Genomic DNA, 27,970 nt, shown 5'->3' with positions numbered 1-27,970 from the left:
CCCGCTTCGAAGGCTCGCCGTCTAGAAGGATGTGATCTCGCCGTCCGCGAAGCTCAGCCCGCCGAACTCGCGCTCCATCTCTTTCTGTTCTACCCGGGAGCTGTTCAAGTGGGCGCTGCATGTGCTGAGAATGGCGGGAGAAGCGAGCGTGAGGGAGGAAGCGGTCGGATAGGCGGGCGAGGAAGGTTGCGAGGCGGTACTCGTCGCCGAGCTGGGTGTCGGCTGTTCCGATGCCTCTGCTGAAGACTGTGAAGGCGCTTCGGATTGAATGGAGAGGGAGCGAAGTGGTGAACGAGTGTTGCGAGGGCTGGCTGGCGGTCGACGATTCTGGGAAGGTCAAGATGGTCAGCTTCCTCCGCTTCATCGCCCAGCCACACGCACCTGGTTCTCGCCTGACGTCTCGGGATCAGAAAGAGGCTCGGAGGATTGCAGAGGTACGGAAAAGCGGTCGTCCGCGCCATTAGCCAGGCAGTCGAAAAAGACTCGAAAGCCCGCGTGCGAGCCCTGGCTCTTTAGCTCCGCGATTGGTCTTGAGCAAGGCGGTGCAGAAGGGGTCGAAGGGAAGGAGACAATCCCTCGGGGAAGCAGCGGGCTGAATGTCGAGTCGGCGGATAGAAAAGATGAGGATTTTCTTCCGGACCGCGAGGACGTCCTTCGTCGCTTCGAGCGGTGATTGTCTGTCGCGAGTGCCATTGAGATCATCGTGTGCTCCCGCCAGACCCTCGCTCACCGCAAAGCGGAAACAACAGACGCACCTGTCGACCTCGTGCCCGCAACAGTCTCCACCGCCGCCGTAGCAAGCTCGCTTGTTGGCCGCACAGTCTCGCTGACGTGCTGCAAGACCCCAGGAGGAACGGCGCCTCGTCTCCGAGGCGATGAGAGCGGGGTGAAGGAAGAGGAGGACGAAGGCGAAGAGGGCGGTTCTGAGGCGGCTCGGGGACAGGATGGCATGGGCAGCGAGCCAGCGGTCTTCACTAGCGATGCGAGCTGGCGTGCCTGAGCAGCGAGCGGATTTGAGCGAGTTTGCGGTGTGCGAGAGGAGAAGAAGCGGGAGAGCGGGAGAGGAGCAAGAGGGTCGTCTGATTGCGACGCCTTCGTCTCGGCGCCTCTTGAAGCAGGGTAGCAAGTGCAGTAAGTGTACCTAGCGGTGAACCAGAGCGAGAAAAGAAGCAGGCAGATCGCGAAGCAGACGCATCAATGGGGAGGCACAGCGAAACGAAGACGAGCCCGCGAGCGCATTCTGTCGCCGATCAGCACACGGAGTTGCACTTCTAAATCTTGAGGAGACCGTCTACCGGGATGCCCTGCGGCGGGCTGGCCTTCATGAAGGCGGCGCGAATCGGAGTGACCGAGACGGCTCCACTGTGAATGGCATGCTTGTCCGTGCCTTCGACCTGTTCGACGCGAGGACGTCAGCGAGACAACCAGGCGAGAGCGGTGAGAGTGAAGTGGGACACCCACCAAGTCATCCATCTTCGGATTGACGAGCGCCGAAAGATCCGGCGCGAACACGAAGTGCAGCCTCTCCTTCCAGTGCTCGTCGCGCACCATCAGGTTCTCGCTCCCTTCACTCTGCTCTGCGCCGCCAGTCTCCTGCTTCGGCTCAGCGACCGCAGCTGGTCCACCTTTCTCCTCTGAAGCGGCCGAGTCGGGGTGCGGGGTCGACTTGAAGAGACGGCCGTACGAGGTGCGAGCCATAGTCGTCCATCGGACCTCTGGTGACGAGACGATGTCGGGGAGAAGCTGTCGAGGACAGTTGGATTAGCCGAATCTCGGCGAGACGCTCACAACAAGCGGGAATGTGGACGCACAGGCACGTTGACCGAGTACACGTCGACCTTGCTGTCGCCCTCGCCGAAGCCAAGCTTGTACAGCCGCTCGACGACTTGACAAGACAGCTTGACGGCGGCGTCGACGAACTCTTGCGGCGGGGGCTTGTAGCCTTCCATCAAGCCCCACGAGAGCGCAATCGCGTGCGAGCCGGAAATGGCAGCAGCCATGGCTGCGCCGACGGTACCGCTGCGAGCGAGAGCGCGTCAGCTGGGTTGGACGAAAGAAGGCAAGAGGGAACGAACGAGGACATGGCGAAGGCGGTACTGGTGTTGCGTCCAAAGTTTGGTCTGCACACGATTCGCATGAGTACAACTTGGCGCGAGAAAGGCGGCTAGCGGGAAAGGCGCACCCAGAGATAACGAGATCAAAGGAGTCGGGCGGGAAGAGGTTGTTGAGGGCGATTGAGGCACAGGTGGCTGTCGAGAGGAATCGTGCGCTTGTAAGCACACTCCCAGTATGAAGTTGTGAGGATCAGAGGCGCTTACCTGGCGTCCCCTGCAAGAGAACCCATTCCATCTCGCCGTCCTTGGTGGTCCGCGGCAGGTCTCTCAACTCGCCTTTGGTTCCGTCCTCTCCTGCAGGATAGTCTGCAGTCCGCAAGACATCATCAGCGTCAATTTGCTGGAAAAGAGCCACACAGAGCGTTCGAGGACGCACAGTATTGGCCAGTGACCTTGTCCCCGATCAAATAGCTTTTCCCGACCCAGCTCTTCTGACTATCCGGCACAACAACCCTCACGTCCCATCCGAGCTGCTCGACCAGTCCTCGCGCGAAGGGGTAGATGAAAGGCGAGTGACCGGTCTTGGGAGAGGGGCGGCCGTCGTCGTTCGTGAGCAAGACGCGGAGTCGGCGGTTGGGTGGTGAAGATGAGGGCATGATGCTTTGCGGGCGCTGCGGTGGTCGCGAGGCGGTACGATGCCTTGTGAGAAGTGGACAGCGATCCGGACGAGGTGAGGTGGGGATTGGCGAAGTGAGTGAAGGAGTCGGGGGTCGTGCGGGCGGCGCAGGCAAGAGTGAAGGGACTCGAGAGCAGCCGTGGCTTCAGCGAATGGCCGAACAGCGAGATTGCGGTCTCAAGACGGAGGACAACGTTCGCAAGCCGACCCGTAGAAGGCGAACTCCCGCAGCAATCTCTCAAAGACGAGTAGCAGTAATTCAGTACAGTACAGACATACTCACTCGAGCGTATGATACCCGCCTCCTTCCGCCGTCGTCGAAGGCAGCGGCGCAACCGGGTCCTTCCTGCTCCCAGTCTTCCCGCCGCCCGAGCCTCCTCCTCCTGCACTCTTTCTGCCCGAGCCGGATGACGGCGGTGGAGGGGGCGGAGGAGTCGCACTGCCGGCGGAGGCTTCCTCATCGAGCGAGAAGCGGGTTTGATACGAGTGTTGCTGAGCGGGCGCGGACCAGACTGCGCGAGATTGCCGAGCGCGTGAGCTCAGAGCTACAGTCATACCGTTCAGCTGTACGCACCGGTCTCGCCAGTCTCGTGCCGCGCTCCGCCGCCGAACGAAGGGAAGGAGCCTGGGATCCGGTCGGCCAAACCACCTGGAAGGCTGAAGCCGGCCCCCTGATACCCGAAGCTGTTCTCGCCGCGCGCTCGTAGCTGACTCAGCGCGTTCATGATCGTGATGAACTGCCCGAAAGAGGTGAGCGGACAGAAGGGAACGTAGAAAAGGGCTTTCAGGATGCACCTTGAGCAGCCAGTTGACCATGATCAGAACCCGCACGAGCCCGTGAGTGCTGTTCGACACGAACCACTGCGAGAAGGGGCCTCCGTCAGTTCAGCAAAGAATGGAAAGGACTGGGAAGGGAACGAACGAGGAAGTCGAGGAAGATGGATCCTCCGAGGACGGCGACGAACTGGGCGATGCGCGACGATACGACTCAGCCTTCATCCTCACTGTGATCTCAGAATCATACGCGGGATACGCACCTGCCGAACCGTCTCTGCGGCACTCCCACCCTCGTCCATCCTCGTAACGACCATCAGCCCAACGATCGATATCGCCGGGTTCCACGCCGGTGCATCCGACAGTGCTGCGACGCAGGAGAAAATTGTGTGACCCTGCAGGAGCCGTGTGAGGTCGAGGTCGCTCATCGCTTCCGCTGAGGGGGCCGAGTCGAGGAGGTGGGGAAAGGAGAGGGCGAGCGAGAGGAGCTGTGGCGGCGCAAGGGAGTCGCAGGGTTCCTATAGGAGATCTGAGCCTGTGTGGGTAGCCTCTGGCGCTGTCAGCGAGGGTTGTTCGTGGTCGACCCTTCGCGAAGGTGACGCCCGCAGGCTGACCCAGGACCGCTGGCTTGCCTCGCTTAGATGGGCTGGCGGCGCTGTCAAGACGCTTGCAGCGACGCCGGCAACCACGCTAAGCCACACGCGTGCAGCCGCCTCTTCTCCCGCCCGCTCACGTCTCCTCGACGCTCTCATCCTTCCTGCGTTTGTCGCTTGCGATGGTGTTGTGGGGCAAGGACTTCAATGGCTGGAAGCGCGGAGGATGAATTGCCCGAAGCGCTCTCGCCGTGCAGTGCTCGCCGGCTCCAACCCTTCCTTGCTCGTTCTTTTCCGCGACACCTACGGCTGTCGAAGGCGGCCACGCCTGTCGCCGGCGAAGAGGCTGCTAGGCCGTCGAGCTGCTCCACTTTCCGGCCGACATCGTGGGACATCTCGCAAGTCCTTTCGATACTCCGCTGTAGTCTTCCCTCCTTGCCTCTTCTCGTCCCTCCTCCTCTGGCTTTCCTCGCCTACGGGTGGCGTGCTCTGCCGAATCTCTGTCCCTTCTCTCGGTGTGCGCTGCGTGTGGGAGGGGAGTGGACCCCGTAACGAGAGGTGAGACGGGTCTTGTTCCAGCGCCAACTCCTCTTCCCCTTGTAACGTCGTCCTTCTACCGCAAGACTCGCTGTGTTGCACTCGACGCCTACGGTAAGAGCGCACGCAGGCTCGAGTGGTCGCCGACAGCCTCTTTGCTCTGCAGAGTCGCGACCGCCGCCCTGCGAAGACGCTCAAAGAGACGTCAACCAGCTTTCGCAGCGCAGGAAGAGATGCAACTCACCTCTGACCGACGTCGACGAGACGATCGAGCTCGTGCGGTATGAACGGCGACAGCCCGCGCACGAGGCCAGCGAGGATGGCGCCCGCAAGGTTGTCTCCCGCGCCCGTGACCGTGCCAACTTGTCGCTCGTCGAGCTCGAGGGCGGGGTAGTGTCGCAAGACGATTGCCTCGCTCGGCTGGCTGCTGCGGACAACGACGGTGCCCTTGCGCGAGGGAAGTGACGACCACGCTGCGACGTTGTCGACCCCCGAAACTCGTTGGACGACGAGGACGCCCCGCGAGCCGCTCTTGATGAACAACGAGCCAAAGAGCGATGTCGAAATGAGACGGACAGCCATCTGCGCGACGCCTTCGTCGATGACCCATTTCGGCAAACGAAGCGAGAGGTCGTGCGCAGGGACGGTGACATGGTCGAACCACGGCGCCGAGTTGTACAGCGGGTGGTCGGAGAAGGCGATGTGTTGGTAGAGATGCGAAAGTTCGTGAATATTGGGTGCTGAGAAAGAGACGTAGGACGAGGTTGCGGGGAGGATGGATGCGAGTTGAGGCTTCTTCTCGAGTGCGCGGAGGAGCTGGAGGGCTTTGGCGTTTGAGGTCGGTTCGAAGAAGGCTACATATGCAGCGCAATCAGTGATAGGTCGAGGGAAGCGCGAGCAAGGGCTCACTTGAGATACTTCGGTCGAGGCAGTGCGTGACGAGGTCTGCGATCGCCTCCTGCGAGAGGTTGCCGTCAAAGCAAACAAGCTTCGGCGAAGCAGACTGTATCCTCTCGAGGATCTGTAAGGCCGGAGGTCAGCAAGTCCCGGCGCGAGTTCGCATACGCAGCTCACCTCCTTCCCGCGCAACTCGGTCGCGATACCCATATCCGCGATCCCTCCAAGGAGGTCGCCCTTCTCGTCAAGCAAGATCCCGCATGTAGCCGTTCCGCTCGTGGACGTCGAGATGAGTCCGTCGTCTCGCATTCCTCGCTTCGCCAGCCCGCTCTTCGCAACGCCTCCGAGCAAGTCATCCGCAACAGGCGCGACGAGCATGACTTCGTTCTTGCTCGTATCGGAGAGAAGGGAGTGAGCTGCGCCGGCAACATTGCCTGCGACGCCTCCGAGCGTGAGCGAGACCGTGCCAGGCGCGGTCGTCTGGAGAGGCGAGGACGACGAAGGATGCATCGTGATGTCGACAGCAAGTACACCTGCGACGACAAGCGATGCCGGAGGAGTAGGAGTGTCACTTGCAACGGCAGCTGTAGGAGCGGCGGGTGCCGAGGCGGAAGCTGAGGGCAAAGGTGCGGGCATGAAGACGGAACTTGCGGGCGAACTCTGCCGAACCGAGGATGCGTGATTCAGTATGCATTCCAGTCTAGTCGTTGAAGCTCTATAGAGAGAGAAAGTTCCGTCACACCTCTTTCAACAGCCTGGCGTACTCGAGCGCGATCTCCCCGCCGACCCTGACGTTGTTCCGGATGAGCGCCTTGTCTGTCGCGAAGATTCAGCGCCACACGTCAAATGAGGGAGAGAAAGCGACGCACTGCTCTCGAGCGACTTCCCCTGTGACAGCTCCGCAACTCGTCCAAGAAGCCAGGGCGTGACCTGTTTCCCGCTCTTGGCCATCCCATTCTCCACGCTCTCCGCCACCGCCTGATCCACCGCGCGCTGCAACTCCTCGCCGATATCGTGGTACTCCGCTGGTATAGGGTTGCCGAGGAGGAGCGAAGACGGCAGTCCCAGCTTGTCCGTCATGATGATCGTTTCTGCGACCTCGCGTGCCGAATCCAGGTTCATCGGCGCCTTGAAGCCCGATTCGGCCGTGTAGAAGGCGGGCCATTCTCGGTCGGCAGTCTTGTAGACTGCGACGGGAACGGCGTGCGCCTCGAGGTACTCGAGCGTCAAGCCGATGTCGAGGATGGATTTGCTGCCGGCGCAGACGACCGCGACGGGTGTGTCACTCAGCGAGATGAGATCAGACGAGATGTCGAAGCCTGCGAAAGAAAGATCAGCAAGCTGCAAGGGAGCCAGAGTGCAGATTTGGACGCACTCGTCTCCGCCCCTCGGTGAACTCCGCCGATTCCGCCGGTCGAGAAGATCTTGATGCCCGCCAGGTGTGCGACCGCCATCGTGCCCGAGACCGTCGTCCCTCCGTCTAACCGCTGCTTACAAACAAAGGTCAGCTCCCCAGTCTTGCTCACCGTTGTCGCACGCACCTTGACCACCGCGGCTGCCAACTCTCTCCGCCCGACCTTCCACATCTTCTCCGCCATAGCCTTGTCTTTCCGCGCCTCCCAGCCCCGCTCAGCGAGATAGTCGAGGTCCTCCTCCTCCAAGCCGACCTTGATTCGCCCATTCAGGATGGCAATGGTCGCGGGGGTCACGCCTTGGCCGCGGAGAATGGCTTCGCATTCTTTCGGGAGCGAGGCAGAGTGCGGCGGTGGCAGTCCTGTCGAGCGATTCCTTCATCAGTTTGAGCAGGTGGGGAGGGAGAGGGTCGGTGACAACGCACCGTGGGTGACAAGCGTAGACTCGAGAGCGACGATAGCACGCCCTTCAGCCTTGGCCTGCGCGACTTCGGGCGCAATATCGAGGGGGAGACCAGCGAGCGAACGAGGACCGGACCAAGTCGATGGCGAGGAAGTCGTTGAGAACGGGCGAGCGCGTGGTCGACGTGCGGCTGTACGCAGAGCAGTTCTAGGGAGCATCTTGACGTCCGTAGCCAGCCAGAAGGGTTGGCGCGAGGAGGACGAGGTTGACCTTCGCAGGCGACGGGCGAGAGGGACGGGCGAGCCGAGATACGCTCCCCTTTGCTTTCGTGGGCGCTCTGTTTTACTGACGCTAGTCTGTCTTGACTTGTTCGGAATGTCGACGCTGCGAGCCTTGCGAGAAAAGACGGAAGAGACGGAGAGGAGAAAGGAAGCCCTTGCATCATCCCATCCGTCGTTAGAGCGGGTCGCTCCTCTGATCGTCCTACAGGCTCTTCTCCAGCTCAACGGTTGTCGGAAGCGGCTCGCGAGGCGTCACCGTCGTCCAGCGAGTCCTCTCCGACGTCGATAACATCGCATCTGGTCCTCCGTTCCCTCTCGCAAGGGCACCGTAGTTGTTAGGCAGCACCCATTCGAGCGACGCAGTGGGAAGTGCCAACTAGCCCGCCCTCGAGCTCGACAAGCGACAGATCGGGACCGTTATTGTCGAAGGAGACCCTCGCAGGCGCGATGCTCGCCGGACTCCTCAGCGCAGGGTGTCGCCCTTTGTGCCGCAGGACTTGGATTGACTTGTTGACGTGGGTCGGAGGTAAGGCGCGACCACTGGCAGGGGTCAAGAATGTGCTTGAGGTCGAGCTGGTGCATGCTCTTTGTCACCGCCGCGACGTGCGATTGCGACGTCGAGATCTGACCGTAGGACTGCTTGAGGATGTTCCAGGCGGTGGATGCGCTCGTCGTCTCGTTGATGAGGTTCCTCGCCTTGCCAGCGACGTTGAGCGAGATGTACCAGTACGCCTCGCGGTCTTTCTCGTCCCGGGCCTCCTGCGACGCCTTGGCCCAGACCCGATTCTGCTCAGAGTCCTCGGTCGGAGTCGTCGGACGTGGCTCGGTGCCAAAGACCCACTTGTCCCACTTGTTCAGGTGGATGGCCGCCCGCATCGTATCGTGCCACGCCCGGTAGTCATCTTGGCCTCGTAACGGGTCGATCTTGATCCTCCCGAGGTTCGGCGGTGCCGACATCGTCGAGACGTATCGGCGGAGAAACCGCGGAACGGGGAGGAGGAGTAGGGAGGAGCGGGAGAAGCGGATGGGATGGGTTGGTTGCTAGTCGTGTACCGACTCGGGCGCAAAACCTGTACGCTGAAGACGTTCTAGCAGCTCTGTAGCGTGCGAGAAGCGAGTCCTTCAGCGTCGGTGAGAATCGCTCAGGCGAGGAAGAGAGAGCAACAACTCGGTGAAGGGTCAGCAGGAGGTGTGTGCGTCTGCCGAGCGCAAGTCCGGCGCTCGCCTCGCGAGTCCTCTCGTACGCAGCGGGAGCCGAGAGAAGTGACAGAGATTTGACAGAGCACGCGCACTAGAAGGCGAAGAAAGCGAGATGTTCGAAGAAGAACGAGAAGAAGGAAGGACTACGGCGGAGGTGTAGAAGTAGCTTGCGACGTCCGCTTCGTTAGGTGACGCGAACTCGACGCTTAAGCAGCGTCCTCGCCAGCAACAGGCTTGGCCTCCTCCTCAGCCTTGGGTGCCTCCTGCTGGGCAGGCTCCTCCGCCGACAAGTCCGACGTCCACAACGTGAGGTTGTCCCGCAAGAGCTGCATGATGAGCGTCGAGTCCTTGTAGCTCTCCTCCGAAAGCGTGTCGAGCTCGGCGATGGCGTCGTCGAACGCCGTCTTGGCGAGGTGGCACGCCTTCTCCGGCGAGTTGAGGATCTCGTAGTAGAAGACGGAGAAGTTGAGCGCGAGACCGAGGCGGATCGGGTGGGTAGGCGCGAGCTCAGAGGTGGCAATCTCGGACGCGGTCTTGTCTGTAAAGCGGAGGAGGGGTCAGTTTCAGCAACGTTCGCCACGTCCTGCCAACACCCTCCGTCTAAGCAGATCGCCAACTCACAGGCCTCGTGGGCAGCGTCGGACGCCTTCTGGCGCTGGTCACCGGCCGCAAACTCGGCGAGGTAGCGGTGGTAGTCGCCCTTCATCTTGTGGTAGAAGACCTGTTCGCTTCCGACGTCAGCGGCCCGCTCGAACGCGTCCCAATCCACTCGGTACGCACCTTGGACTCGCCCGACTGGGCGGCGGGGATGAGGTGCTTGTCGAGAACGTCGAGGATGTCGTTGCAGACATCCGACAGCTCGCCCTCGACCTTCTCGCGGTACGCCTTGATCTTGGACACCTGGCTCGAGTTGCCCTTCGCCTCCTCCTTCTGCTCGATCGACGAGATGATGCGCCACGACGCGCGACGGGCGCCGATAACGTTCTTGTACGAGACCGAAAGGAGGTTGCGCTCCTCGACCGTGAGCTCGACGCCGAGCTTGGCGACCTCCTTCATCTCGTTAACCATCTGCGAGGCAGGCACGCAATCAGCCAGCCGTTTATCAGGGGCCGACTCGAGCCCACCACCGCCTCGAGTGGGTACTCCAACAGACGGTGACAGGGCTTCGCAGTCGTCAACCCGGGACTTACTTCGTCGTAACGCTCGGCCCTGCAAAGAGAACGACCATGCAAGTCAGCACGCGAACGGTGAACGGGGAGAAGGTGCTCATCGCGGGTGCTCCGCCCCCAGACAAGGACGCGCCAACACGCTCGTCTCGCTTCCAAGCCACTCCTCCACCTCGCGCGGGTCCCAGACCGCGTCCACCATGCAAAGATAGCCCTGTCCGACCGTTCAAGCCCGCGAGCGAGGCAGCTCAAGTGCTGTTCGCGCAGTAGAACCTCGTCGTGTCGCCCGACCCAATGCGGCAGGCGTGTGGGCAGGCTGGGAGGCGCGCGCGAGCGGGGAGAGGGACTGCGAGACTGACTGCTCCGAGATGCGGGCCATGTAGACGTGGGCCTCGCGGCTGCTGGATCCTTCGGCGGCCATTGCTCGTGGATGGGTCGGGGGGTGGGTGGGAGCGGGGAGAGAGGCGGAGCGACGGAGACGGGAAGCTCTGCGCGCGTGCCGTTGAGTTCGCTGGTCAGTCCTGCGTGCTCTGGCAATCGATGCGAGCCTCAGCGCTGTCCCTCACGAGTTTGAGCGGTCGAGTGAGCGAGAGAGGTCCGTTGGCTGGCGACGACGAGACGAGGTCGCGCGCGCGCTCACCGCAAGAGGGCTCGCTCGAGACGCAGCTGCATTCACACGCTTTCGTTCTGTCTGTCTGTCGCACTCGGGCAGTCCAACTGCGCCGAGCGAGCGAGCTGTCGTCGTTGAGACAGCCTCTCTCGCCCTCTTCCCTCGCTGCAAGCGGGAAACGGCCGGCATGGATGGTCTGCACTTTTAAAGACAGCTACAATCCCATTGGAAGCAGCGCACCCTGTCACGAGCGGGTGTGCCGTGCGATAAGTCCGCTGGCAGAGCCACCCTCCCGCTCGTTCGCTCGCTCCTGACACTCGCTAGGAATGGCTGCTCGACCAACTGCTGTCCAGGCAACTGCTCGTGCGCTCAAGCGCACCGTCCAACCAACGGCCCGCGCCGCCGTCGCCACCGCCTCCTCCTCCGTCCGCATCCTCGCTTCGGACCGTCGTTACCTCCCCTCGTCGAGCTCTGCGTCGCTTGCGCACGCTCGTGCATTCTCGACCACCCCTGCACGCTCCGCAGAGCGACCCGCGCGCCGGCCCGACTTCAAGAAGCTCGACGCAGACGACGTCGCCTACTTCAAGTCGGTCCTCTCGTCGCCCTCGTCGCTCGTGACGACCATCCCTTCGCCCGACGGTTCCTGGCAGGCGGCGAGCGAAGACGATTTGGTCGGGTACAATGTCGACTGGATGGACAAGTACAAGGGCAACTCGCCTGTCCTCCTCAAGCCAAAGACGACCGACGAGGTCTCGAAGATCCTGGCGTACTGCTACAAGAAGCGGATTGCGGTCGTCCCGCAGGGTGGAAACACCGGTCTCGTCGGCGGAGGCGTTCCCCTCTACGACGAGCTCATCCTTTCGACCGAGGGCATGAACCAGGTTCGCGCCTTTGACGACGTCTCCGGTGCGTAGGGCGCCCCTTCCTACGGTGAAGACGACCTCCGACTGACACTCTCTCATGCACAGGCATCTTGACCGCCGACGCCGGCTGCATCCTCGAGAACCTCTCGAACTTCCTCCACCCGAAAGGCTACATGATGCCGCTCGACCTCGGCGCAAAGGGCTCATGCCACATCGGCGGCAACGTCGCGACGAACGCCGGCGGCTTGCGCCTCTTGCGGTATGGCAGTCTGCATGGGACGGTGTTGGGTATCGAGGCAGTCTTGCCAGATGAGAAGGGGACGGTCTTGAGTGTGAACATGCCGGGAGGTGGTGGAGCGGGCGCGCTGAGGAAGGACAACACCGGTGCGTACGAAGAACGAGCGTCTTTGCGATCTGCGCTGACTTTGCTCCGTCCGCAGGCTACGACCTCAAGCAGCTCTTCATCGGTTCAGAGGGCACGCTCGGCGTCATCACCGGCGTCTCCATCCTCACTCCTCGGCTACCCAGCGTGAGTTGAGGCTGCCAGCCTGTGTTTCACCGCTCGGTCTCTCTGTTCCTGCGGGTGCTGATGCCATCTTCCCCTTGCAGGCCATCAACGTTGCCGTCCTCTCCGTTCCCGACTTCAAGTCCGTCCAAACGGTCTTCAAGGAGACGCGCGCACAGCTCGGCGAGATCCTCTCTGCATTCGAGTTCTTTGACCAGGAGGGACTCGAGATGGTCCTCCACCACACGGGCGCCAAGTCGCCTTTCGAGACGGAGCCTGAGAACGGACGGGCGTTCTATGTCCTGATCGAGACGAGCGGGAGCAACAAGGACCACGACGACGAGGTTCGTTCGAATCCTCGCCTCCATCCTCAGCTTGGCTGACCTCCTACGCGGCATAGAAACTCGGTGGCCTGCTCGAATCGCTTCTCGAGAACGAGACCATCACCGACGGCACCCTTGCACAAGACGAGACCCAAGTTCAGTCGCTCTGGTCGCTGCGCGAGTCGCTCCCCGAGGCGGCGGGCAAGATGGGCCGCGTGTACAAGTACGACTTGTCCATGCCGGTCAAGGACATGTACTCGCTTGTCGAGGAGGCGAGGGAGCGGTTCAAGGAGAAGGGGCTGGACAAGGACGGGAGCATCAAGACGACGGTCGGGTACGGCCACATCGGTGACGGTGCGTTGTGGCTTATTCCCGTTTCTCGAGTGCAACAGACGTTGATCTCTCGTGCGGTTGCAGGCAACCTGCACATCAACATCGTCGCGAAGGACTGGGACGAGAAGGTCGAGAAAGTGATTGAGCCGTGGATCTACGAGGCGACCTGTGCGTGCTCTCCTTTTTTCCGCGCGCGAATCCAGCGTGTGAAGGGTGCATACAGCTATCTGAAGGGCGCGGGAGTAGTCTGGCGGTCGCTACCGCCTCGAAACCCGTCCGTTTCGCTTCCTCTTCGCAGGGATTGACCTCCGCTCGCTCCCACAGCCAAGCGCAATGGTTCTATCTCAGCTGAACATGGAGTGGGGATTATGAAGGCGAATATGCTGGAATACTCGAAGACGGAAGCCGCCATCGGCGTCATGCAGCAGATCCGCCGCCTCTTCGACCCGAGGGGCATCCTCATGCCGTCGAAGTACCTGCCGATGGAGAGCGAGGCGCCATTCGAGCAGGAGAAGAAGGAGCACGTCGGTGCGGAGCAGTAGAAGCGTGTGTAATGCTGCAGCAGTCAGCGGTAGAGCGAGACCCCGTCCCGTCTGCCTTTGTGCCGAGTCGGGAGTCCCCACTGCGTCTCTCAGAGTGCTCTCGTGCTCGCCGTCAGATGCTAGACACTAGAATGCGAACGAGAGAATGCTTGCAATCCCGCCAAACGTCCGTCCACCGCCCAACTTCCTGCCTCCTCCGACTTCCCTCCCATCCCTCCTTACAAGATCTTCTCCTCGGGCATAGCTCCCGCCTCAGCCCTTTCGCGGTGAATCTCCCTCCGGAACGACGCGTAGCATTCTCGGCAAATGTGGTGGGCGAGTTTGGGTGCGCCGCAGCCGGGGCACGAGACGAGGTCTGGCGGGGAGAGCGGCGAAAGCAATCGAGAGGTGAGCTCGAGTCCTGCAGTGCTCCTGTGCATCTGAGAGAGCAGTGTACGCACTCTGCTTCTCCTTGAGACCCTTGTGCGCACTCCTCATCCGCTTCGCCGAGTGGGTCGTCCGGCTCTTCGGCGCCGCCCACAAGATCGGAGGAAGGAGGTCTCGCAAGCCAGCGAGAGTGTCGGAGACGAGGTTGGCGAGAGAAGGAAGGGCGTACGTGGGGAGTGCGGGTGCGGAAACGGCGAGTGAAGGAAGGGAGGAGGGCGAGGAGCGGAAGAGGGAGAGGACGAGCTGGTGGGCTGGTCGGGGCGCTTGACGGAGTGCAGGGAGTGCAAGAGTGGCCATCGTGGCTCTAGGGCGGTCGCGCGTATGGGCGTCGCGGAGGTAGAGTGCGGGATCCTCTCGAGGAGATGAAAGTCGACGGCTCGGGTTACGCCGCGGGTGGGCGATTGGCGGCGGCTTAGAAAGGTGTTTTGGGCTACTCGTGAGCTTGCTGATGGTTCGGCAAGACAATCTGAGCGGTGATGAGTCTTGACGGCGGCGAAGCTCTGCTCGAGGAGGCAGAAGACGGCCTGGTGTCCCAAAGCTTTTTGCTGAGCGCGCAGAACGTCGTACGACACACTCAAAGAGCACTACACACGCGCACAGCTTGTCACGAAAAAGAAGCCAGCTTGCGCCCGTCCGCGCGCTCCGTCGCTCGCAGAAACGCTGCGAGCTGAACAATGCTGTATACGACAGGGAAGTAGGTCCTGAACCGCCCGTCTACGCCGACAGAGTCTCGACAACTGCCTCGCGCAGCTGCGCCGTCTCGTCCAAACCCGCCTTTTCCGCGTCCCGGGCCTTCTCCTCGGGCGTTTTCAAGTGTTCCGGCTTGGGCGTGTACTTCTTGACCTTCTTCTTCGCCGGAACCTGCTTGACCTCGACCGGGTAGGCCCGCTTCTCCGCCTCCTGGAACTCCTGGCTCCCGTCGAACTCGGCCTGGATGGGCGCGAGGAGCGCGTTGATGGCCTGCACCGTCGCGTTCTTCAGGTCGCCAGGGTGCACCTCGCCCTTGGCGTAGGCGTCGTCGAGCTCGTCGACCGTGCGGAAGTGGCGGACCGAGCCGCCAAACTTGGGGTCGCCCTTGATGGTCAAAACGGCGTCCGCGGGCGCATCACCCTCGACCCAGGGACGAGCATCGGCGCGACCCTGGCCCTTGAAAAGCTCGCCGATGGGCACGACGACGTGGCGGATGAAGGCGAGGACACCGTTACCCTCGACCTCGCCAGGGGCGCAGTGCGCCTTTTGGATTTTGCTCTTGACGGCGGAGGGCGAGTCGAGGAAGTCGATCTTCGAGTTGGGGTCGGACGACGACATCTTGCCGCCCGAGAGACCGGGAACCATGAGGTTCATCAAGTGCGAGCGCTTCTTGTAGCCGATCTTGGGGAGGTAAGCCTCGGCGTAGGTGAAGATTTTCCGCTGATCGACGCCTCCGAACTGGAAATCGACGCCGAGGTACTCCTCGTCGAGCGCCTGGAGGAGAGGGTAGAGGAGGCCGGAGAGCAGAGGCGACGAGACCTGCTTGACGACTTCCGCTCCGGCCTTGCGCGCATCGTGCTCAGTCGTGATGGCAGACATCTTGTACTTGTCGAGGTTGTAGTTGGCGGTGTACTGGTACGACGAGCCGACGACGAACTTGAGACGGTCGAGGGGGAGGTTGAGTGAGCGGAAGACGGCGGTGATCAGGCGGCGGTAGTAGTCGACTCGTGCTTCGACGAGCTCGATGGGCGCCTTCAAGTTGTCGAGGAAAGCGTGAACATCTGCGAGGCGAGTCAACCTGGGTCAGAGGAGGGACGGAGGATGGGGAGAGGTCCTTAAGGCTTGACAGCCGACGCACCGGCGAGCAAGACCTTGACCTCGACATTCGCTGTCAAAAAGTCGGCAATCTTGGCCAGAGGTACGAAGTAGCCGAGATGGGCTGTGGAAGTCGGGAAGGAGAGGTCAGCCCTACACTGCGGCTCGTAGGGCTACAGGGCCCCAGCACCACGCTGACCCGAGAGAGCGCAGGCGGACTCACGTCGACCGGTCGGCGCCGTTCCCCAGTACGCAACGAGATCCCGCTCCTCCAGCAGCGCCTTGAGCTGCTCGGCGCCCAGCACCTCCCCCAAGTTTTGCGTGATGAGCTGGAACTTCTCTGCCGGAGTCCTGTGATCCCATCACGAGTAGTCCAGGCGGTGCAGAGCGAGGACGGTGCGTAGGAGAGCGCGACATCAGTCAGGAGATGAGAGTGAGCGAGGAGGCCGGAACGGGACGTACAGCTTTGCGGCGGTCGCGGGAGGCACAGGCAGGGTCCCTTGCGGAGCGTCGGCCATCCTGAGCAGTCTAGAGCGGAGAGCGAGCGAAGGTGCGGAGCGAGACCGTCTTCAGGCATTTGGATCGCGAGGCGAAGGTGCGCAAACTCGCGGGAGGAGCTGAGCTGGGCTCGCTGGGCCCTCTCAAAGGTCAACAGGGTGGACGTGCCAAGCGGGAATACATTACGACTCGAGGAGGTGCGACTCTAGGACGGACAGCGGAGGGTAAACGAGGAAACGGCTCTATGGGCGGGCGGTACGGCTAAAAGGAGCGGATGCTGGGGGCTCAAGCGAAAGGACGAAAGGAATTGAAGGATTGTCTGTCCGGAAGAGAAGGGGGGCGGTCCGAACCAATCATTGCGCCTTCTTCGCCTTCTTCGCCTCGGCCTGCGCTTTGCGGTACGCGTGGTACTTCTTGTCGGTGCCGAGAAGCCTGCGAAATGCGTTGAGAGTCAGCACGAGGCCCAGAGAGGCGGTTGAGGCGCGACGAAGGCGCAACAGAGACCGGAAACGGTGTCTCGAGGCCCCAGATCGCCTCGAAACGTCGAAACTCACCAGTCCCACACCCTCATACTCGAACTGTAACACTCGGTGAACTTCTCGTGGCTGGCAGCGCAAAAGAACGAGTCAGAGAGCCCAGAGAGACTCGAGAAGCGCCAAAAGGCGACGCACTGGTAGTCATGGTGCTCAGCGCCGGCCCAGATGGGCAGCCAGTGGTTGAGCGACCAAGGGAAGTCGTAGCCAGAGTGGGCGTCAACAGCCTGGAAGAGGCGGCAGCAGATCCAAGTGTACTGTCGGCGCCAGCGACTCCGTCAGCGGGACTTTCGGGGGAGGGGGAGGGACGCGACGCACCATGGTGATCAGGTGCATGTTACCGCCGGTCAGGTAGCACCAGAGCAGAGGACCGCCGACTGTTCCGAGACCGAGAACGAGGACTTCGATAGGGTGGGCGTACTCGGCGGCGAGGCCGAAGGGCGCGGAGTAGGTGTGGTGGACTGCGGGTCGCAAGACGACTTAGTTGGGTAGCTGGGACGGTGGAGAGAGACGGTAGACGGACCCTTGTGGACGTGCTTGTAGAGAGCGCTGTGAGGACAATGGGGTCAGCATGGACCGAGACTGCCGATCAGCGCCGCTACGTACCGGTGGTGCATGATGCGGTGAACAGTGTAGTGCCAGAAGTCCTCCATGAAGAAGAAGAGCATGACCTGCGTGCGCGAGATTGTCAGATCCAGGCGAGAAAAGCAAAGCGGGAGATGAGACGCACCTGCGGCACGATCTGGCCAAAGAACGACGGGAACGGGACTTCCCACGTCTTCATGCCGACTGCGACAGCCATGGGGTGGAAGAGGTAAATCTACGGGACGATGGTCAGCTTTCGCAAGAGGAAGAATGGCTCGACCGCAACGCACCTGAGGCAGCTCGACCGAGAAGTGCGTCTTCAGCACCTCCTTCGTGCACTCCCACTGCTGCTTCGCCGAAGGAACCTTGTCCTGCAAGATGAGAGAGGATCAGGGCAAGTTGTGGAAGGAGAGTGAGCGGGACTGCGACGGACCGCCTGCAGCTTGTACTGCTTGAACCATCCCATGTAGTCGATGATCATCCATGGCAAACACCGGCCGAAGTAGACGACCTGCACGAGCGATCTCGATGTAAGCGGAGTGCCCAACAATCGAAGGGGTGCGAGTCGCTGCCGACGTCGTGGCGCTCGGATGTTTCGGCGAGGACGCGCCGAATGCACGCAGGTGAACGGAGAGGAGACTCGCCTCGTGCATGACGAACGACATGATGCCGGTCGCGAGCTGTTTCGAGGTGCGGTGCGAGCGGAGGTGAGCACTGCATCCTCATCGCTCGCAGGAATCGGCTCTGTACGCACGGTGGTGTTTCCGACCCAGGAGTACCAGTTCATCCACGCCACCTCGAGCCAGTTGAGCTGGGCGGGGTTGACACCCGCGTACAGTCCGGCGACATCGTTCTGCTGTGTGCTCTTGATAAAGTCGCGGACGAGCACTGTGCCGTTGTTGAGCGCCTGTTCAAACACTGTCGCCATCGTGGCAGCACACACAAAGCTGAAAGGAACGAGCGAGAGAGCGACGGCGGCGAAAGTGGTTCGAGCAAGTCGACCTGCGCCACACGCGAGTCGGTCCGACAGACAATCCGCGAGCACAAATCCGAGCAGCCGCGATTGGCGCACAGCAGCATCCTGGCGAAGCACAGCGAAGAGCATCGCAGCACGGCGCTCGCTGTTGTCGTAGTAGCGTAGCGAAGTCGCTGACCGAGTCTCGGAGCGAGAGAGGGTGGAACGACGAGAGTCGCATGCGAAGGAGAGAGGGGTATCGAGGCGGCAGGTTCGTACAACAGGCGGGATATGCTGGCGTGAATGGCGAAGTGTCACTGCGCGTACTCGAACTTGATGCGCGAGAGGAGGGCAGGCAGCGAGGCGAGTTGCGGGCCGTATCTGCCAGCGGGAAGTCGTCAGGAGGCGTTCCGTGGGCCAAGAAGCCTCGCACGCACCGCACAGCGTTGTCATACAGCTCGAAGAGCGGAAGCGCAACGAGCTTCATGTTCTTCGGGACGGTCAGGACCTCTGCGCGAAGAGTGTTAGCGACGATCGAGAAACGAGTAAGGGCGACACGCACGGCGCTCGGGCATCTGCATCAGATACCACGTCTTGATCTCCTTGGGCTTTGTAATGTGTCTGCGAGCGGGAAGAATGCGGTGAGGATGAGCGGCGGACAGTGAGTTTAAGGAAGAACTCACGCGGGCATGTAGGGGTACTGCGGGGCACAACGAGTCAGCGCGCGCTCCACAGCAGCACAGTGAGTTTGCGCACCATGAAGGACTCGAAATTCGGGCGGAAGTACTGCCCAATCGCCTCTCCGACCTGCCAATCCTCCGGTCCTGGCAGCTCCGACCCGTTCATCGCCGCGTCGCCCGCACTCTCCGGCCCCAGCTTCTCATGCATGCGCATCTTGAGACCCTCCTCGTTTGACTCCTGCGGTTTCAGGTAGTCACCCGGGAGCTTGAAGAAGGCGTTGGCGATTTGGAGGAGGAGAACGTGCGGGTGTCCGTGTTCGTGGACAACCATGACCCCCTCGACCGTCCGCCTCATGCCGTACTGCGCATAGTCGGATTCGCTGCGAGCCCGTACGAGTCGTCCAGGTCAGCCTCGCCAAACCCTCCTCGAGCGAGAGGAGAAGAAGGATACGCACAGCCTCTGCAAACGCGCAACGACGGAGGGGTCCTCGTCCACCTGGGCCTCCTTGGTCGCAAAGCTGTAGTCTGCACCGCGCAACGAGCCGCCGACGAGTCAGTTGGCCTGGGTGGGGCTTCGAAACTGATGAGGAGGGAAAGCGAGGGCGCACTGCTCAGCGGGTAGCTGTGGCGGGGTCAGAGACGTCAGTAGGGCTACGAGGACTGCTCACGACCGCACTCACACCTTGAGCGTCGACATGGTGCGAGCTGGTCCTGACTGAGTTTCGTCCTCGTCTCTCTGCCTCGTCCACACCGCTTGCTTCCCGTTTACGCTGCGCTTGACTGGCTGAAATAGTTTCGCAGACGCTCTTCAACCAACCATGCATCCGCAAATCGCTGGAGCAACTTCCGCCGCCGCGTCCTCAACGACAGCTCCTCCCGTTCCAACCGCGACTCTTCCGCCTGCACAGCTCGAGTCTGGCTCTGGGCTTGAGGAAGCTTTTGCGGTATGTCACGACGGCTGGGGCCGAATGAACGGCGGGCTGCTCAGAAAGACCAGCACCGTCCAAGTACCTTACGTCCGCCTGCGCGTGCCGCCGTACGACAAACACCTCGTCCTGGTCCGTGACGTCTACACGGAGATATACGCTTGGCTCTGCAAGAAGATGGAGGAGATGCGGAGCCTCGAGCGCTCGGCAGCTGTCCACCTTGTTGTTTCCGGTCGCGCTGGCATCGGCGAGTAGACGTGTTTCAGCCGCTCATCATGATTCCTGCTGATGCCTGTACCTACAGGCAAATCGTCCATCATCCCGTACCTGCAAGCAGCCCTGTTGGAACAGAGTCGACCGGTCTTCTACCACGTCCTCGGCAGCGACAAGGTCGTCCTCTACAATGGCACGGCAAGCGCGGTGTGGACGAAGCCCGCCTTCGCTAATCTTACACCTTACCCACCTGTCGTCTGCCTCGTCGATGCCAAGGGCACATCGTGCGCCAGCGAATCGCAGGACATCTGGGAGAACAGGAACGTTCTCTACGTTCTTGCGGCTTCGCATCAGCAGGCGCCACACAAGGCCTTAGAGAAGACGCACGGCGACACATACTACTGGACACTGCCATGCGCGGGCAAGGAGGAGGTTGAGAACATTCTGTGAGCTGGCGCTGCATTTCTATCCGCCGACTCGTCAACTAACTGCCACCACTTCCACAGCCTCTTGAGACGCCTCCTTGAAGTCTCTACTACCAAGGAGATCACTGTGACCACCGAATTCTTCCGGCTCAGCGACCACCTTTACCCGACCGCAGGTCTTTCCGGAGGAGCTGCCTACGATGCCAGTCGCACCGGCATTCGATTCAGGGATTTCAACAACTATCATCAAGCCAGCAAGCTGCGCTCATCCGCACATGCCAAGGAGTATCTGGAAGAGCTGCACCCACAGGCGAGCCTTGAGATCGACATTGGCGGCGACTGTTTCTACGTCAAGCCAGGTGACTACTTCACTCCGCTAGAGATTCATCACCTCCTCGGCCCAAGCTTCAGGCTCTGCTTGGACACGCAGACCAAGAAGGGCGCCAACCCTGGCGACGAGCTCCGCAGCTTCATCAAGCTCTCCTCCTTCCCGCTCCGCCACTACATCGACCTGTTCAGCGGTGCTGCATTTGATCCTGCAGATGAGCCTGGCGGTCATCATCTCTTTAGCTACGAGATGCCGCATAGGTCGCAACCCTCAGGTGGACACCCGAGTTCTGCAAGGGTGATGCCGACCCGCTTCCTCTGGGCAGCGCTTCGCGAACGCCTCACGGACTTGACCTTGTAGCTTAGATGCACTGGCCGCGTCCTGCCGAATGCCGCAGCGCCTCTCTCGCCCTCTTCGGCGTTGCTCCTCTCCTCACCCTGCGTGGTGCCACTTCCGCTTCCGGTGGCCTGCTTGTTACCTCTTCCCTTCACCATATGCACTGCATAAGTTGACCCAGATTGTGCCGGCTTGCACCGGCTTGCAGCAGCAAAACGGAGCGATGAGAACATTGCGGGCGCAGTGAGGGAAAGAGAGGCGCAGACGCCGCGCATTTTCGTCGACAAGTCAGAGTTGCTCGCTGTTGAGGATCTCAATGGAAGAAGGCGAATTGAAAGTTGCATGCGCAGAGCGGACGATACGGGGCCAGCAGGATCGGGCGATAGCGCAGGGGCCGGTAGATGTGCCGTGAAGGACTCCGCGAGCAAGTTGGAAGCGCGAGAGAAGACAGAGCGAGTTGCTGGCCGTATCTGCGGCGAAGTCAGCTTCGCCAGGCCCCCTCGAGCAAGACGAGGAGAAGGAGACGCACAGTCTCTGCAGACGCGCGACGACGGACGGGTCCTCGTCCACCTGTGCCTCCTTGGTCGCAAAGCTGTAGTCTGCACCGCGCAACGAGCCGCCGACGAGTCAGACTGAACTGGGTGGGGCTTCGAAACTGATGAGGAGCGAGAGGGAGGGCGCACTGCTCAGCGGGTAGCTGTGGCGGGATCAGAGACGTCAGTAGGGCTACGAGGACTGCTCACGGTCATACTCACACCTTGAGCGTCGACATGGTGCGAGCTGGTCCTAACTGAGTTTCGTCCTCGTCTCTTTCTCTCGTCCACACCGCTCGTTTCCCGTTTACGCTGCGCTTGACGGCTACTGCTAGGGTCCCCGAGTGATTGGATCGAACATGGACCCACAGAGCGCTGCGCCGGCTGCCATCGCCTCCTCCTCCCCCCCTCCCGCACCTCCCGTCTCAACCGCGACACCCGTCGCCGAACCATTCAAGAGCGTGAAAGAGAGCGACCTAGCTCTCGCGGCCGCCCAAGAGGCGTCGGGCCGGCCGAATGGCGGCGTCTACATGAAGGACGACGGCGTCGGCGTTCCCTACCTCCGCGTCCGGACGCCGCAGTACAACTACATCGTCATGATTCGCGACGTACACACGCAGATCTATGCGTGGGTTGCTGCGCGGTTGGAGGAGATGCGTGCTGTCCACGATGCAGGCGGGAATTCGCCTGCTGTTCGGCTTGTCCTCTATGGCCAACCCGGCACCGGTAAGCCAGTCTCTTTCCCCAAGGATGCACACGCTGCTGACGAGCACGCCATGCAGGCAAGTCATCCACGCTTCCCGTCCTACAAGCAGCTTTCCTCGAACAAGGCCAGCCTGTCTTCTACCACCACCTCGGCAGCGACATTGTCTACCTCTTCAACGCGGCGTACAGCCGGAAGATGCAATTCGCCGAATTCGCCTCTTTTTGACCCGCGAGACCTGTTGTCTGCCTCCTCGATACGCCCACTACACCGTCCGGTAAACAGACGGACGCGATGTGGCGCAAGTCCAACACGATCTTCGTCCTCGCCTCGTCGCCGCGACAAACGCCGGACAAGAGTCTCGAAAAAGCTCGAGGCGAGACTTATTACTGGACGATGCCGGCCGCAGGCCTGCAGGAGATTGAGAACGTCGAGTCAGTTGCAGCGCCTTGAGCTACTTCGTGCCGTGATTGACCAGCTCGTACTCCCAGTCTCTTGCGGCGACACGTCCAGCTTACCGGCTGCACCTACGTCACGACGAAGCCGTTCCATCTGCATCGCTATACCCCGTCGGACACCTGTACCGCCGGACATGCTTTCGAAGCGAAGGACGCCTACGTCCGCATGACCGCCTCCAAGCAGTGGCTCGATCCGAAGGCCGTCCTTTCAGCCCAGGAAGCGACTACGCTCCCGGACGAGGAGGAGGGGAAACCGGAAGCCGCCGTGTCCATCTCTATTGGCGGCGACAGCTTCGACGTCTCGCCCGGTCCGGACTGGAAGCCGCAGGAGCTCTTCGAGCTGCTGGGTCCAAGTTTCCGGTTGGCGTTCGATCGCACGCTCAGGAAAGGCGACGACCCCGAAGCCTCCTTGCGCAACTTCCTCAAACTCGCCCTCGTCAATAGCAAGAAGTCTCTCGAGAAGATTGTCACAATCCTGCAAGGAGCGCGGCTCGACTTGCGGGAACACCCGACCGGGTACCATCAGATCGCGTACGAGCTGCCGTATGGGCCGCAGCCGAGCGCCGGGGATCCCTCAATCGAACGAGTCATTCCGACTCGCTTTCTGCTGGCTGTCGTGCGGGAGCGAGTCCAGGAACTCCAGGGTGCGATGCCTGAGGCGGTCATTCTCAAGATGCTTTCCCTCCCGCACGCCCGCGGACTGCTCTACGATACTCCCGGCATCCACTGCGTCGAAACGCTCGAGTCGCCCCTCAGGGTCTGCGCGGCCCCTTCCGCGGTCGAATCCGACCTCCCGGCCTGGGTTGAGCCCGCCGCTTCGACCGCGACCGCTACCACTACCTCGACGAGCGGCGAAACTCTGCCGAGTGGTCTCTCGCCTGCCCTCCAGACCAAACTCACGGAACGCGTGACGTTGCAAAGCATCTCTGACCGAGCGACGCAGGTGTGCAGTACCTCTTGGGGTCAAGCGAACGGCGCCGTCCTGCGGAACGAAGCGACGGGCAAGGACGTCCCCTTCGTCCGCCTGCGCATCCACCCTTACAACCACCTCGTCCTGGTTCGAGACGTCTACGTCGAGGTCTTTGAGTGGATTAAGGCGGGCATGGACAAGCTGCGCGGCAAGTTTGACCCCGACCCGATCTACCTCGTCCTCTGCGGCCAGACTGGAATCGGTACGCGTTCCATACTCCGCTAACACGCGAAGTCACGCCGCTGACGCCTTGACGCAACAGGCAAGTCCTCGGCGCTCCCGTATCTCATGGCAACCTCGTGGGAGCAGCGCTAACCGCTCTTCTACCACATCCTCGGATCGACCAAAGTCGTCTTGTTCGACGGGCCGCAGTCGTACGAGATGTCGACCGAAGACTTCGCCGGCCTCATGTTCACCGACCCCGTCCTCTGCTTGATCGACACGCCCGAGACACCTTCGCCTTCGCCGCCGCTCGCGAACGCAATCAGCATCTGGCACACCTCGAACGTCCTCTTCGCCATCGCGGCGTCGTCGACGACTACGACTCTAGTCAAGACTCTCTGGAAGGCGCCAGGCGCTGCTTACTACTGGACGCTGCCATGCGCTGGCAAGGAGGAGATCAAGAACGTTCTGTGCGTCGGCCTCTCTCGCGCTCTTGCACAACTTGCTCGTCGCCTGACGCTTCGCTTCCGCAGTCACTTGCTGGGCCACTTCAAGGACTCCGTCGAGGAGCCGAACACCATTGCGCGACCGCTCCGACTCAGCGAGCACACTCGCCCGACCGCACTTCTCTCCGGAGGCGCTGCCTACAACGCCGGAGCCCGCCTCGGACCCGCTACTGGCGTCGATGAGGTGGCCAACTTCGGCGAGGACGATGAGGATTTCGAGCTCGAGGAGTCGGAGGACGCGCTTGACATCGCCGTCGGCCGCGACTGCTTTTCCGTCGAGCCGGGTGAGACCTTCACGCCGCTCGAGCTCTTCCGCCTCCTCGGCCCAAGCTTCGGCCTGTGCTTCAATCTGCAGCTCAAGAAGGGCACCAACCCGGGCGACGAGCTGCGACGCTTCATCAAGCCGTCCTCCCTCTCGCTGCGTAACGTCACCGATTTTTTCAGCGGCGTTGCGTTCCATCCCCTAGGCGAGCCTGGCGGTCTCCACTTGTTCAGCTACGAGGTGCCGGATGGCCCACAGCCGTCGGGGAACGAGCCGAGTTCTGCGAGGGTGATTCCGACTCGCTTCCTTTGGGCGGCGATCCGCGAGCGCTTTGCAGTCCTGACGGAGCCGTTGTTCTGATGATCTCTCGCCTCCTTCGCGCTATTCACGCCCTCTTCGGCGGTCTTCCTGCGTCTTTGCCTCGCCTCGTCCTTCTGTGCCGTCTCGACGTCTGACATCTCGCTTGCCGTCACCTGCAATGTACTCCTCGTTTGGCGTCTCCAACAAGCTCGCAAGGCGTCGAGCAGCCCAAGCGACTTCCAAGCTGCTTGTCCTCCAGCTCGCGGCGCCTCTCCGCGGATTCTCCGGATCCTCGTCCTCCTCCTCCCCCGGTCTCTCTCCCCTCGCTCAGCTGTACCAGCACAGCATGGCTCGACGCTCTCGCGAGCGCTCGCCTCGACACCGCTCACGCGCTCCCTCGCCCACGTTCTCAGAAGCCTCGACTGCCGTTCCTTCCAGCGACGACGACCGATCTCGCCGGCGCAGCAACTCTTCCGACGATTCGCGCGCATCGAGTAGGACGGGTAGCGACGACGATAGCGGGTCGGACTCTGCAGGGTCGGAGAAACCGTTGCGCGGGCGATCGAAGTCGAGGTCGAAGGCGGACAAGGACGATAGGTCGCCTTCGCCGCACAGGCGGAAGTCGAAGCGACGGACGAAGGAAAGCTCGGACGACTCGAACTCGGACGGCAGCGCCTCGGACACTGGTGACGACGAGAAGCGGCGAGGACGGTCTCGCAGCCGAAGTCGCTCGAAAGGTCGAAGCAGGAGCAAGAAGCGGCGGAAGTCAAAGACTCCGCCGTCGACATCTGGCAGCGAAGAGCTGTCAGACCTCGAGAAGGGCGGCAAACGATCGGATGAGTCGGATGCGGCGTCGACGTCGAGCGACCAGGAGTCGAAGGAAGAGCGGCGGCGGAAGAAGCGCGAGGCGAGGGATGCGAAAGAGCGGGAGGAGGGAAGACAGGAGGAGGCGGAGCGGTTAGCTGAGAAGAAGAAGCGAAGACGGAAGAAGCGAGCTGAGGAGGAGAAGCGCAAAAAGGAGGAGAACGAGGCTCTCAACAGTAGCGACGAAGGCGAGGCAAGTTTGCTTCACTTTGCACTCCCACGCTCCCTGCACTAACGCCTTGCATGCGCTCAGCAGGCCACTCACAGCCTTGGACGGGTGAGTCTGTCTTCCGGCGGTTCCTCCCGTCCGCGCCGTGGACTTATCCTTCTCTCTTCGGGCACAGGTCCACGTCCATCGCCACCACCACCATCATGGCGACGACGAGAAGGAAGAGAAGGAAGAGAAGGTAAGATTCGGGGAAACTCACTTCGAGCGTTCGCAAAACGCAGACTAACCCCGTGCGCTACATAGCACAAGCACCACCACCGGAAACACCTCAAGCGCAAGATGCACGAGCTGAAACGCAAAGCCAAGAAGCATCGGCACAAGCACAAGCACCGTGAGGAGGACGAGGTGCGTCGCGTTCTCTCCTCCTCGTTGACAACGCCGAACTAACGTTCCGCTACGAGCAGGATCCTCCGCCCAACAACACCAATCTGATACTCGCCGGAGCTGTTGTGCTCGGTGTCGTCGTCGTTGCGGTCCTGGCCGTCCTGTACATCAAGAACAAGTCTTCAAGCAGCGCGACTGGGACGACGTGAAGGTGTTCTCTCGATGTTTCAAAGCTCCGTGTAGACGTTTGTTGCAATAGTCTGTCGTTTCTTTATCGCTTCTTGCCCGCACCATTGCCTTTCCGCCTGCGGTCGTCTTCGTCGCTCGACCCGCTCACCTCGCTCCTTTCACCGTCACCGTCCTCCTCCATCTCCTCGTCCTCGTCGTCGGGCACAACCGCCCGCTTCTTCCCCTTCCCCTTGCTCAGCGCGCTAGCCTTGACGAACCCTCCGCTCAAACCAGCGCGACCTCCATTCTCCTCCTCATCGCTCACGTCCTCCTCGCTCTCCTCCACCTTCTGCTTCCCCTTCGCCTTCGAGCTCTTCACCGCCGCCTTCCCCTTGCCCTTGCCCTTGTCTTTCTCCTTCACCCTCTCGGCGTCGCGCGACCCGCCCGTGACAGACTTGTCAGCCGCCAACCTCGGTGCCTTGACCTGCTTCGTCTTGGCGCCCGTCTTCGAGTCGGCTTTCAGGTCGGCGAGTGTGAGGCCGCGCTGGATCGCAGCTGTCGTGAGCGTCTCGTACTGCGGAGGAGAGGTTGTCAGCACGGGCGGGTCGGGAGGCGAGAGTGGGTTGGATCCGCACCAAAGGCTCGCTCCGTCGAGCGGCAAGCTGTAAGGGGACAGTCAGGCCGAGTCTGAGTGTAGAGTGAGTTAAGAAGACGCACCTTGACGTCGTCCACGTTGATCGTCAGGCGTCCAGCATGACTGCGGGAGCAATATGGTGAGCTCTTCGCCCGCCCTTATGCGAAGGCTCCAAGACCTACTTTGCGAACCGCTCGAGATCCTTGCCGAGCGAGACTGCGAGTACGAGCGAAGTCAGCGGGACGGCGGAAGGAAGAAGAGCAGGAGAGCAGGCTCACGAGCTTGTTGGAAGACTACTTCCGCCAGCGTCGCAACGAAGTGTTCCGACGCAGCGAACGGTAGCGAGAGTTCTGTGGCAAGATACGGTCAACGAGGTCCACCTGCTGGCGCGGACCAAGGGCAGCACCCTCTTCCTGAGCGATCTGCGAGTAGGGCAAGTCGGGATCAGTTTTCGTGCCTTGCTGCGCCTCGCGAGCACTGTCGTAGCAACGCACTTTCGTCACCGTGTACCAAACAGCCGCCTTCAGGCTCTATCGCGGCAATCGCACAGCCCCCGAACAATGAGAGGTGTCAGCCAGCCCCCTCTAGCACACAACTGGTTGACTGGGTGCGCACCTGCCTGGAAAGCGGCTCGTCCGCTTCGGTCGTAGCCTTCGCGCGGGGCATCGTGCGGTGTGTCAAGTGAGGGACGCGTTGAGAGATGAGAAATGGAGGAGGAGATGGGGAAGGCTGGAGGAGGCGTGAGGGACGGCTGGGCACGTCGTCAGGTGTATAAGCGGCGTATAAGCCCAGATGACGCAGTACAAGCGCGAACAAGCGGTGAAGCGGGAGAAGGGCTATTGTCAACCCCCTCAACCAAGTTGACCTCGCGACGTCCAGCGACCAGGAGCATACGAAGCCGATATGCACGTTCCCAGGGAGTCCAAACACTACTCTGAGCACGAAACAACTGCGAAGAACATCTACGAAGGGGAGGGGACCGGATGAAGTAGCGAGAC

General features: G+C 61.5%; 18 protein-coding genes across 18 annotated transcripts; 6 read left to right on the top strand and 12 right to left on the bottom strand.

The window, feature by feature from the left end:
- Window positions 1-21: 21 nt before the first annotated feature.
- RHTO_02651 (uncharacterized protein) lies at window positions 22-951 on the bottom strand (the record flags this gene model as incomplete). The annotated part of the gene is made up of 3 exons (XM_016416325.1): window positions 22-327; window positions 382-677; window positions 756-951. 3 exons carry the CDS (start codon window positions 949-951, stop codon window positions 22-24), a joined length of 798 nt encoding a protein of 265 aa, XP_016271822.1.
- Window positions 952-1,271: 320 nt separating this feature from the next.
- RHTO_02650 (tubulin-tyrosine ligase) lies at window positions 1,272-2,710 on the bottom strand (the record flags this gene model as incomplete). The annotated part of the gene is made up of 7 exons (XM_016416324.1): window positions 1,272-1,394; window positions 1,462-1,743; window positions 1,812-2,019; window positions 2,082-2,120; window positions 2,183-2,249; window positions 2,319-2,420; window positions 2,491-2,710. 7 exons carry the CDS (start codon window positions 2,708-2,710, stop codon window positions 1,272-1,274), a joined length of 1,041 nt encoding a protein of 346 aa, XP_016271821.1.
- A 299-nt stretch (window positions 2,711-3,009) lies between these two features.
- Window positions 3,010-3,932, bottom strand: RHTO_02649 (uncharacterized protein; the record flags this gene model as incomplete). The annotated part of the gene is made up of 5 exons (XM_016416323.1): window positions 3,010-3,242; window positions 3,305-3,467; window positions 3,526-3,591; window positions 3,653-3,694; window positions 3,768-3,932. 5 exons carry the CDS (start codon window positions 3,930-3,932, stop codon window positions 3,010-3,012), a joined length of 669 nt encoding a protein of 222 aa, XP_016271820.1.
- An 811-nt stretch (window positions 3,933-4,743) lies between these two features.
- On the bottom strand, window positions 4,744-7,564 carry RHTO_02648 (indigoidine synthase A family protein; the record flags this gene model as incomplete). Its single annotated transcript, XM_016416322.1, has 9 exons — window positions 4,744-4,816; window positions 4,879-5,488; window positions 5,544-5,655; window positions 5,709-6,191; window positions 6,274-6,347; window positions 6,401-6,850; window positions 6,907-7,018; window positions 7,073-7,305; window positions 7,369-7,564. 9 exons carry the CDS (start codon window positions 7,562-7,564, stop codon window positions 4,744-4,746), a joined length of 2,343 nt encoding a protein of 780 aa, XP_016271819.1.
- A 480-nt stretch (window positions 7,565-8,044) lies between these two features.
- RHTO_02647 (uncharacterized protein) lies at window positions 8,045-8,584 on the bottom strand (the record flags this gene model as incomplete). Its single annotated transcript, XM_016416321.1, has 1 exon — window positions 8,045-8,584. One exon carries the CDS (start codon window positions 8,582-8,584, stop codon window positions 8,045-8,047), a length of 540 nt encoding a protein of 179 aa, XP_016271818.1.
- Window positions 8,585-9,033: 449 nt separating this feature from the next.
- On the bottom strand, window positions 9,034-10,414 carry RHTO_02646 (protein of 14-3-4 protein family; the record flags this gene model as incomplete). The annotated part of the gene is made up of 5 exons (XM_016416320.1): window positions 9,034-9,365; window positions 9,449-9,548; window positions 9,608-9,895; window positions 10,018-10,036; window positions 10,353-10,414. The coding sequence occupies 5 exons, from the start codon at window positions 10,412-10,414 to the stop codon at window positions 9,034-9,036; spliced, it is 801 nt and encodes a 266-aa protein (XP_016271817.1).
- A 515-nt stretch (window positions 10,415-10,929) lies between these two features.
- On the top strand, window positions 10,930-13,169 carry RHTO_02645 (D-lactate dehydrogenase 2, mitochondrial precursor; the record flags this gene model as incomplete). Its single annotated transcript, XM_016416319.1, has 7 exons — window positions 10,930-11,509; window positions 11,572-11,850; window positions 11,907-11,995; window positions 12,076-12,315; window positions 12,372-12,648; window positions 12,712-12,795; window positions 12,952-13,169. 7 exons carry the CDS (start codon window positions 10,930-10,932, stop codon window positions 13,167-13,169), a joined length of 1,767 nt encoding a protein of 588 aa, XP_016271816.1.
- Window positions 13,170-13,387: 218 nt separating this feature from the next.
- Window positions 13,388-13,892, bottom strand: RHTO_02644 (ribosomal protein L32 precursor; the record flags this gene model as incomplete). The annotated part of the gene is made up of 2 exons (XM_016416318.1): window positions 13,388-13,524; window positions 13,610-13,892. The coding sequence occupies 2 exons, from the start codon at window positions 13,890-13,892 to the stop codon at window positions 13,388-13,390; spliced, it is 420 nt and encodes a 139-aa protein (XP_016271815.1).
- A 417-nt stretch (window positions 13,893-14,309) lies between these two features.
- On the bottom strand, window positions 14,310-15,898 carry RHTO_02643 (tyrosyl-tRNA synthetase; the record flags this gene model as incomplete). Its single annotated transcript, XM_016416317.1, has 4 exons — window positions 14,310-15,346; window positions 15,424-15,504; window positions 15,604-15,731; window positions 15,843-15,898. The coding sequence occupies 4 exons, from the start codon at window positions 15,896-15,898 to the stop codon at window positions 14,310-14,312; spliced, it is 1,302 nt and encodes a 433-aa protein (XP_016271814.1).
- A 333-nt stretch (window positions 15,899-16,231) lies between these two features.
- On the bottom strand, window positions 16,232-17,924 carry RHTO_02642 (C-4 methylsterol oxidase; the record flags this gene model as incomplete). The annotated part of the gene is made up of 11 exons (XM_016416316.1): window positions 16,232-16,310; window positions 16,433-16,483; window positions 16,550-16,668; window positions 16,730-16,872; window positions 16,935-16,960; window positions 17,018-17,082; window positions 17,142-17,231; window positions 17,287-17,367; window positions 17,430-17,507; window positions 17,641-17,676; window positions 17,751-17,924. 11 exons carry the CDS (start codon window positions 17,922-17,924, stop codon window positions 16,232-16,234), a joined length of 942 nt encoding a protein of 313 aa, XP_016271813.1.
- Window positions 17,925-18,265: 341 nt separating this feature from the next.
- Window positions 18,266-19,328, bottom strand: RHTO_02641 (cleavage and polyadenylation specific factor 5; the record flags this gene model as incomplete). The annotated part of the gene is made up of 8 exons (XM_016416315.1): window positions 18,266-18,332; window positions 18,389-18,461; window positions 18,514-18,572; window positions 18,635-18,651; window positions 18,708-19,011; window positions 19,087-19,156; window positions 19,240-19,253; window positions 19,312-19,328. The coding sequence occupies 8 exons, from the start codon at window positions 19,326-19,328 to the stop codon at window positions 18,266-18,268; spliced, it is 621 nt and encodes a 206-aa protein (XP_016271812.1).
- A 121-nt stretch (window positions 19,329-19,449) lies between these two features.
- Window positions 19,450-20,883, top strand: RHTO_02640 (uncharacterized protein; the record flags this gene model as incomplete). The annotated part of the gene is made up of 3 exons (XM_016416314.1): window positions 19,450-19,789; window positions 19,862-20,216; window positions 20,277-20,883. The coding sequence occupies 3 exons, from the start codon at window positions 19,450-19,452 to the stop codon at window positions 20,881-20,883; spliced, it is 1,302 nt and encodes a 433-aa protein (XP_016271811.1).
- Window positions 20,884-21,147: 264 nt separating this feature from the next.
- On the bottom strand, window positions 21,148-21,631 carry RHTO_02639 (cleavage and polyadenylation specificity factor subunit 5; the record flags this gene model as incomplete). The annotated part of the gene is made up of 4 exons (XM_016416313.1): window positions 21,148-21,319; window positions 21,389-21,458; window positions 21,543-21,556; window positions 21,615-21,631. The coding sequence occupies 4 exons, from the start codon at window positions 21,629-21,631 to the stop codon at window positions 21,148-21,150; spliced, it is 273 nt and encodes a 90-aa protein (XP_016271810.1).
- A 120-nt stretch (window positions 21,632-21,751) lies between these two features.
- RHTO_02638 (uncharacterized protein) lies at window positions 21,752-22,323 on the top strand (the record flags this gene model as incomplete). Its single annotated transcript, XM_016416312.1, has 2 exons — window positions 21,752-22,118; window positions 22,175-22,323. 2 exons carry the CDS (start codon window positions 21,752-21,754, stop codon window positions 22,321-22,323), a joined length of 516 nt encoding a protein of 171 aa, XP_016271809.1.
- Window positions 22,324-22,389: 66 nt separating this feature from the next.
- On the top strand, window positions 22,390-23,838 carry RHTO_02637 (uncharacterized protein; the record flags this gene model as incomplete). The annotated part of the gene is made up of 3 exons (XM_016416311.1): window positions 22,390-22,529; window positions 22,587-23,725; window positions 23,786-23,838. 3 exons carry the CDS (start codon window positions 22,390-22,392, stop codon window positions 23,836-23,838), a joined length of 1,332 nt encoding a protein of 443 aa, XP_016271808.1.
- A 66-nt stretch (window positions 23,839-23,904) lies between these two features.
- On the top strand, window positions 23,905-24,813 carry RHTO_02636 (uncharacterized protein; the record flags this gene model as incomplete). The annotated part of the gene is made up of 2 exons (XM_016416310.1): window positions 23,905-24,155; window positions 24,219-24,813. The coding sequence occupies 2 exons, from the start codon at window positions 23,905-23,907 to the stop codon at window positions 24,811-24,813; spliced, it is 846 nt and encodes a 281-aa protein (XP_016271807.1).
- A 286-nt stretch (window positions 24,814-25,099) lies between these two features.
- RHTO_02635 (uncharacterized protein) lies at window positions 25,100-26,379 on the top strand (the record flags this gene model as incomplete). The annotated part of the gene is made up of 5 exons (XM_016416309.1): window positions 25,100-25,810; window positions 25,874-25,894; window positions 25,962-26,024; window positions 26,090-26,191; window positions 26,251-26,379. 5 exons carry the CDS (start codon window positions 25,100-25,102, stop codon window positions 26,377-26,379), a joined length of 1,026 nt encoding a protein of 341 aa, XP_016271806.1.
- Window positions 26,380-26,441: 62 nt separating this feature from the next.
- RHTO_02634 (centromere protein S) lies at window positions 26,442-27,638 on the bottom strand (the record flags this gene model as incomplete). Its single annotated transcript, XM_016416308.1, has 8 exons — window positions 26,442-26,912; window positions 26,974-27,000; window positions 27,056-27,095; window positions 27,155-27,188; window positions 27,251-27,322; window positions 27,379-27,394; window positions 27,467-27,502; window positions 27,588-27,638. 8 exons carry the CDS (start codon window positions 27,636-27,638, stop codon window positions 26,442-26,444), a joined length of 747 nt encoding a protein of 248 aa, XP_016271805.1.
- Between the last annotated feature and the right edge of the window lie 332 nt (window positions 27,639-27,970).

The sequence above is a fragment of the Rhodotorula toruloides genome, assembly GCF_000320785.1.
Source record: "Rhodotorula toruloides NP11 unplaced genomic scaffold Scaffold19, whole genome shotgun sequence".
NCBI lineage: Eukaryota > Fungi > Basidiomycota > Microbotryomycetes > Sporidiobolales > Sporidiobolaceae > Rhodotorula > Rhodotorula toruloides.
The sequence above is the reverse complement of the archived record's forward strand: the minus strand, read 5'-3'. Positions and strand labels throughout refer to the sequence as shown.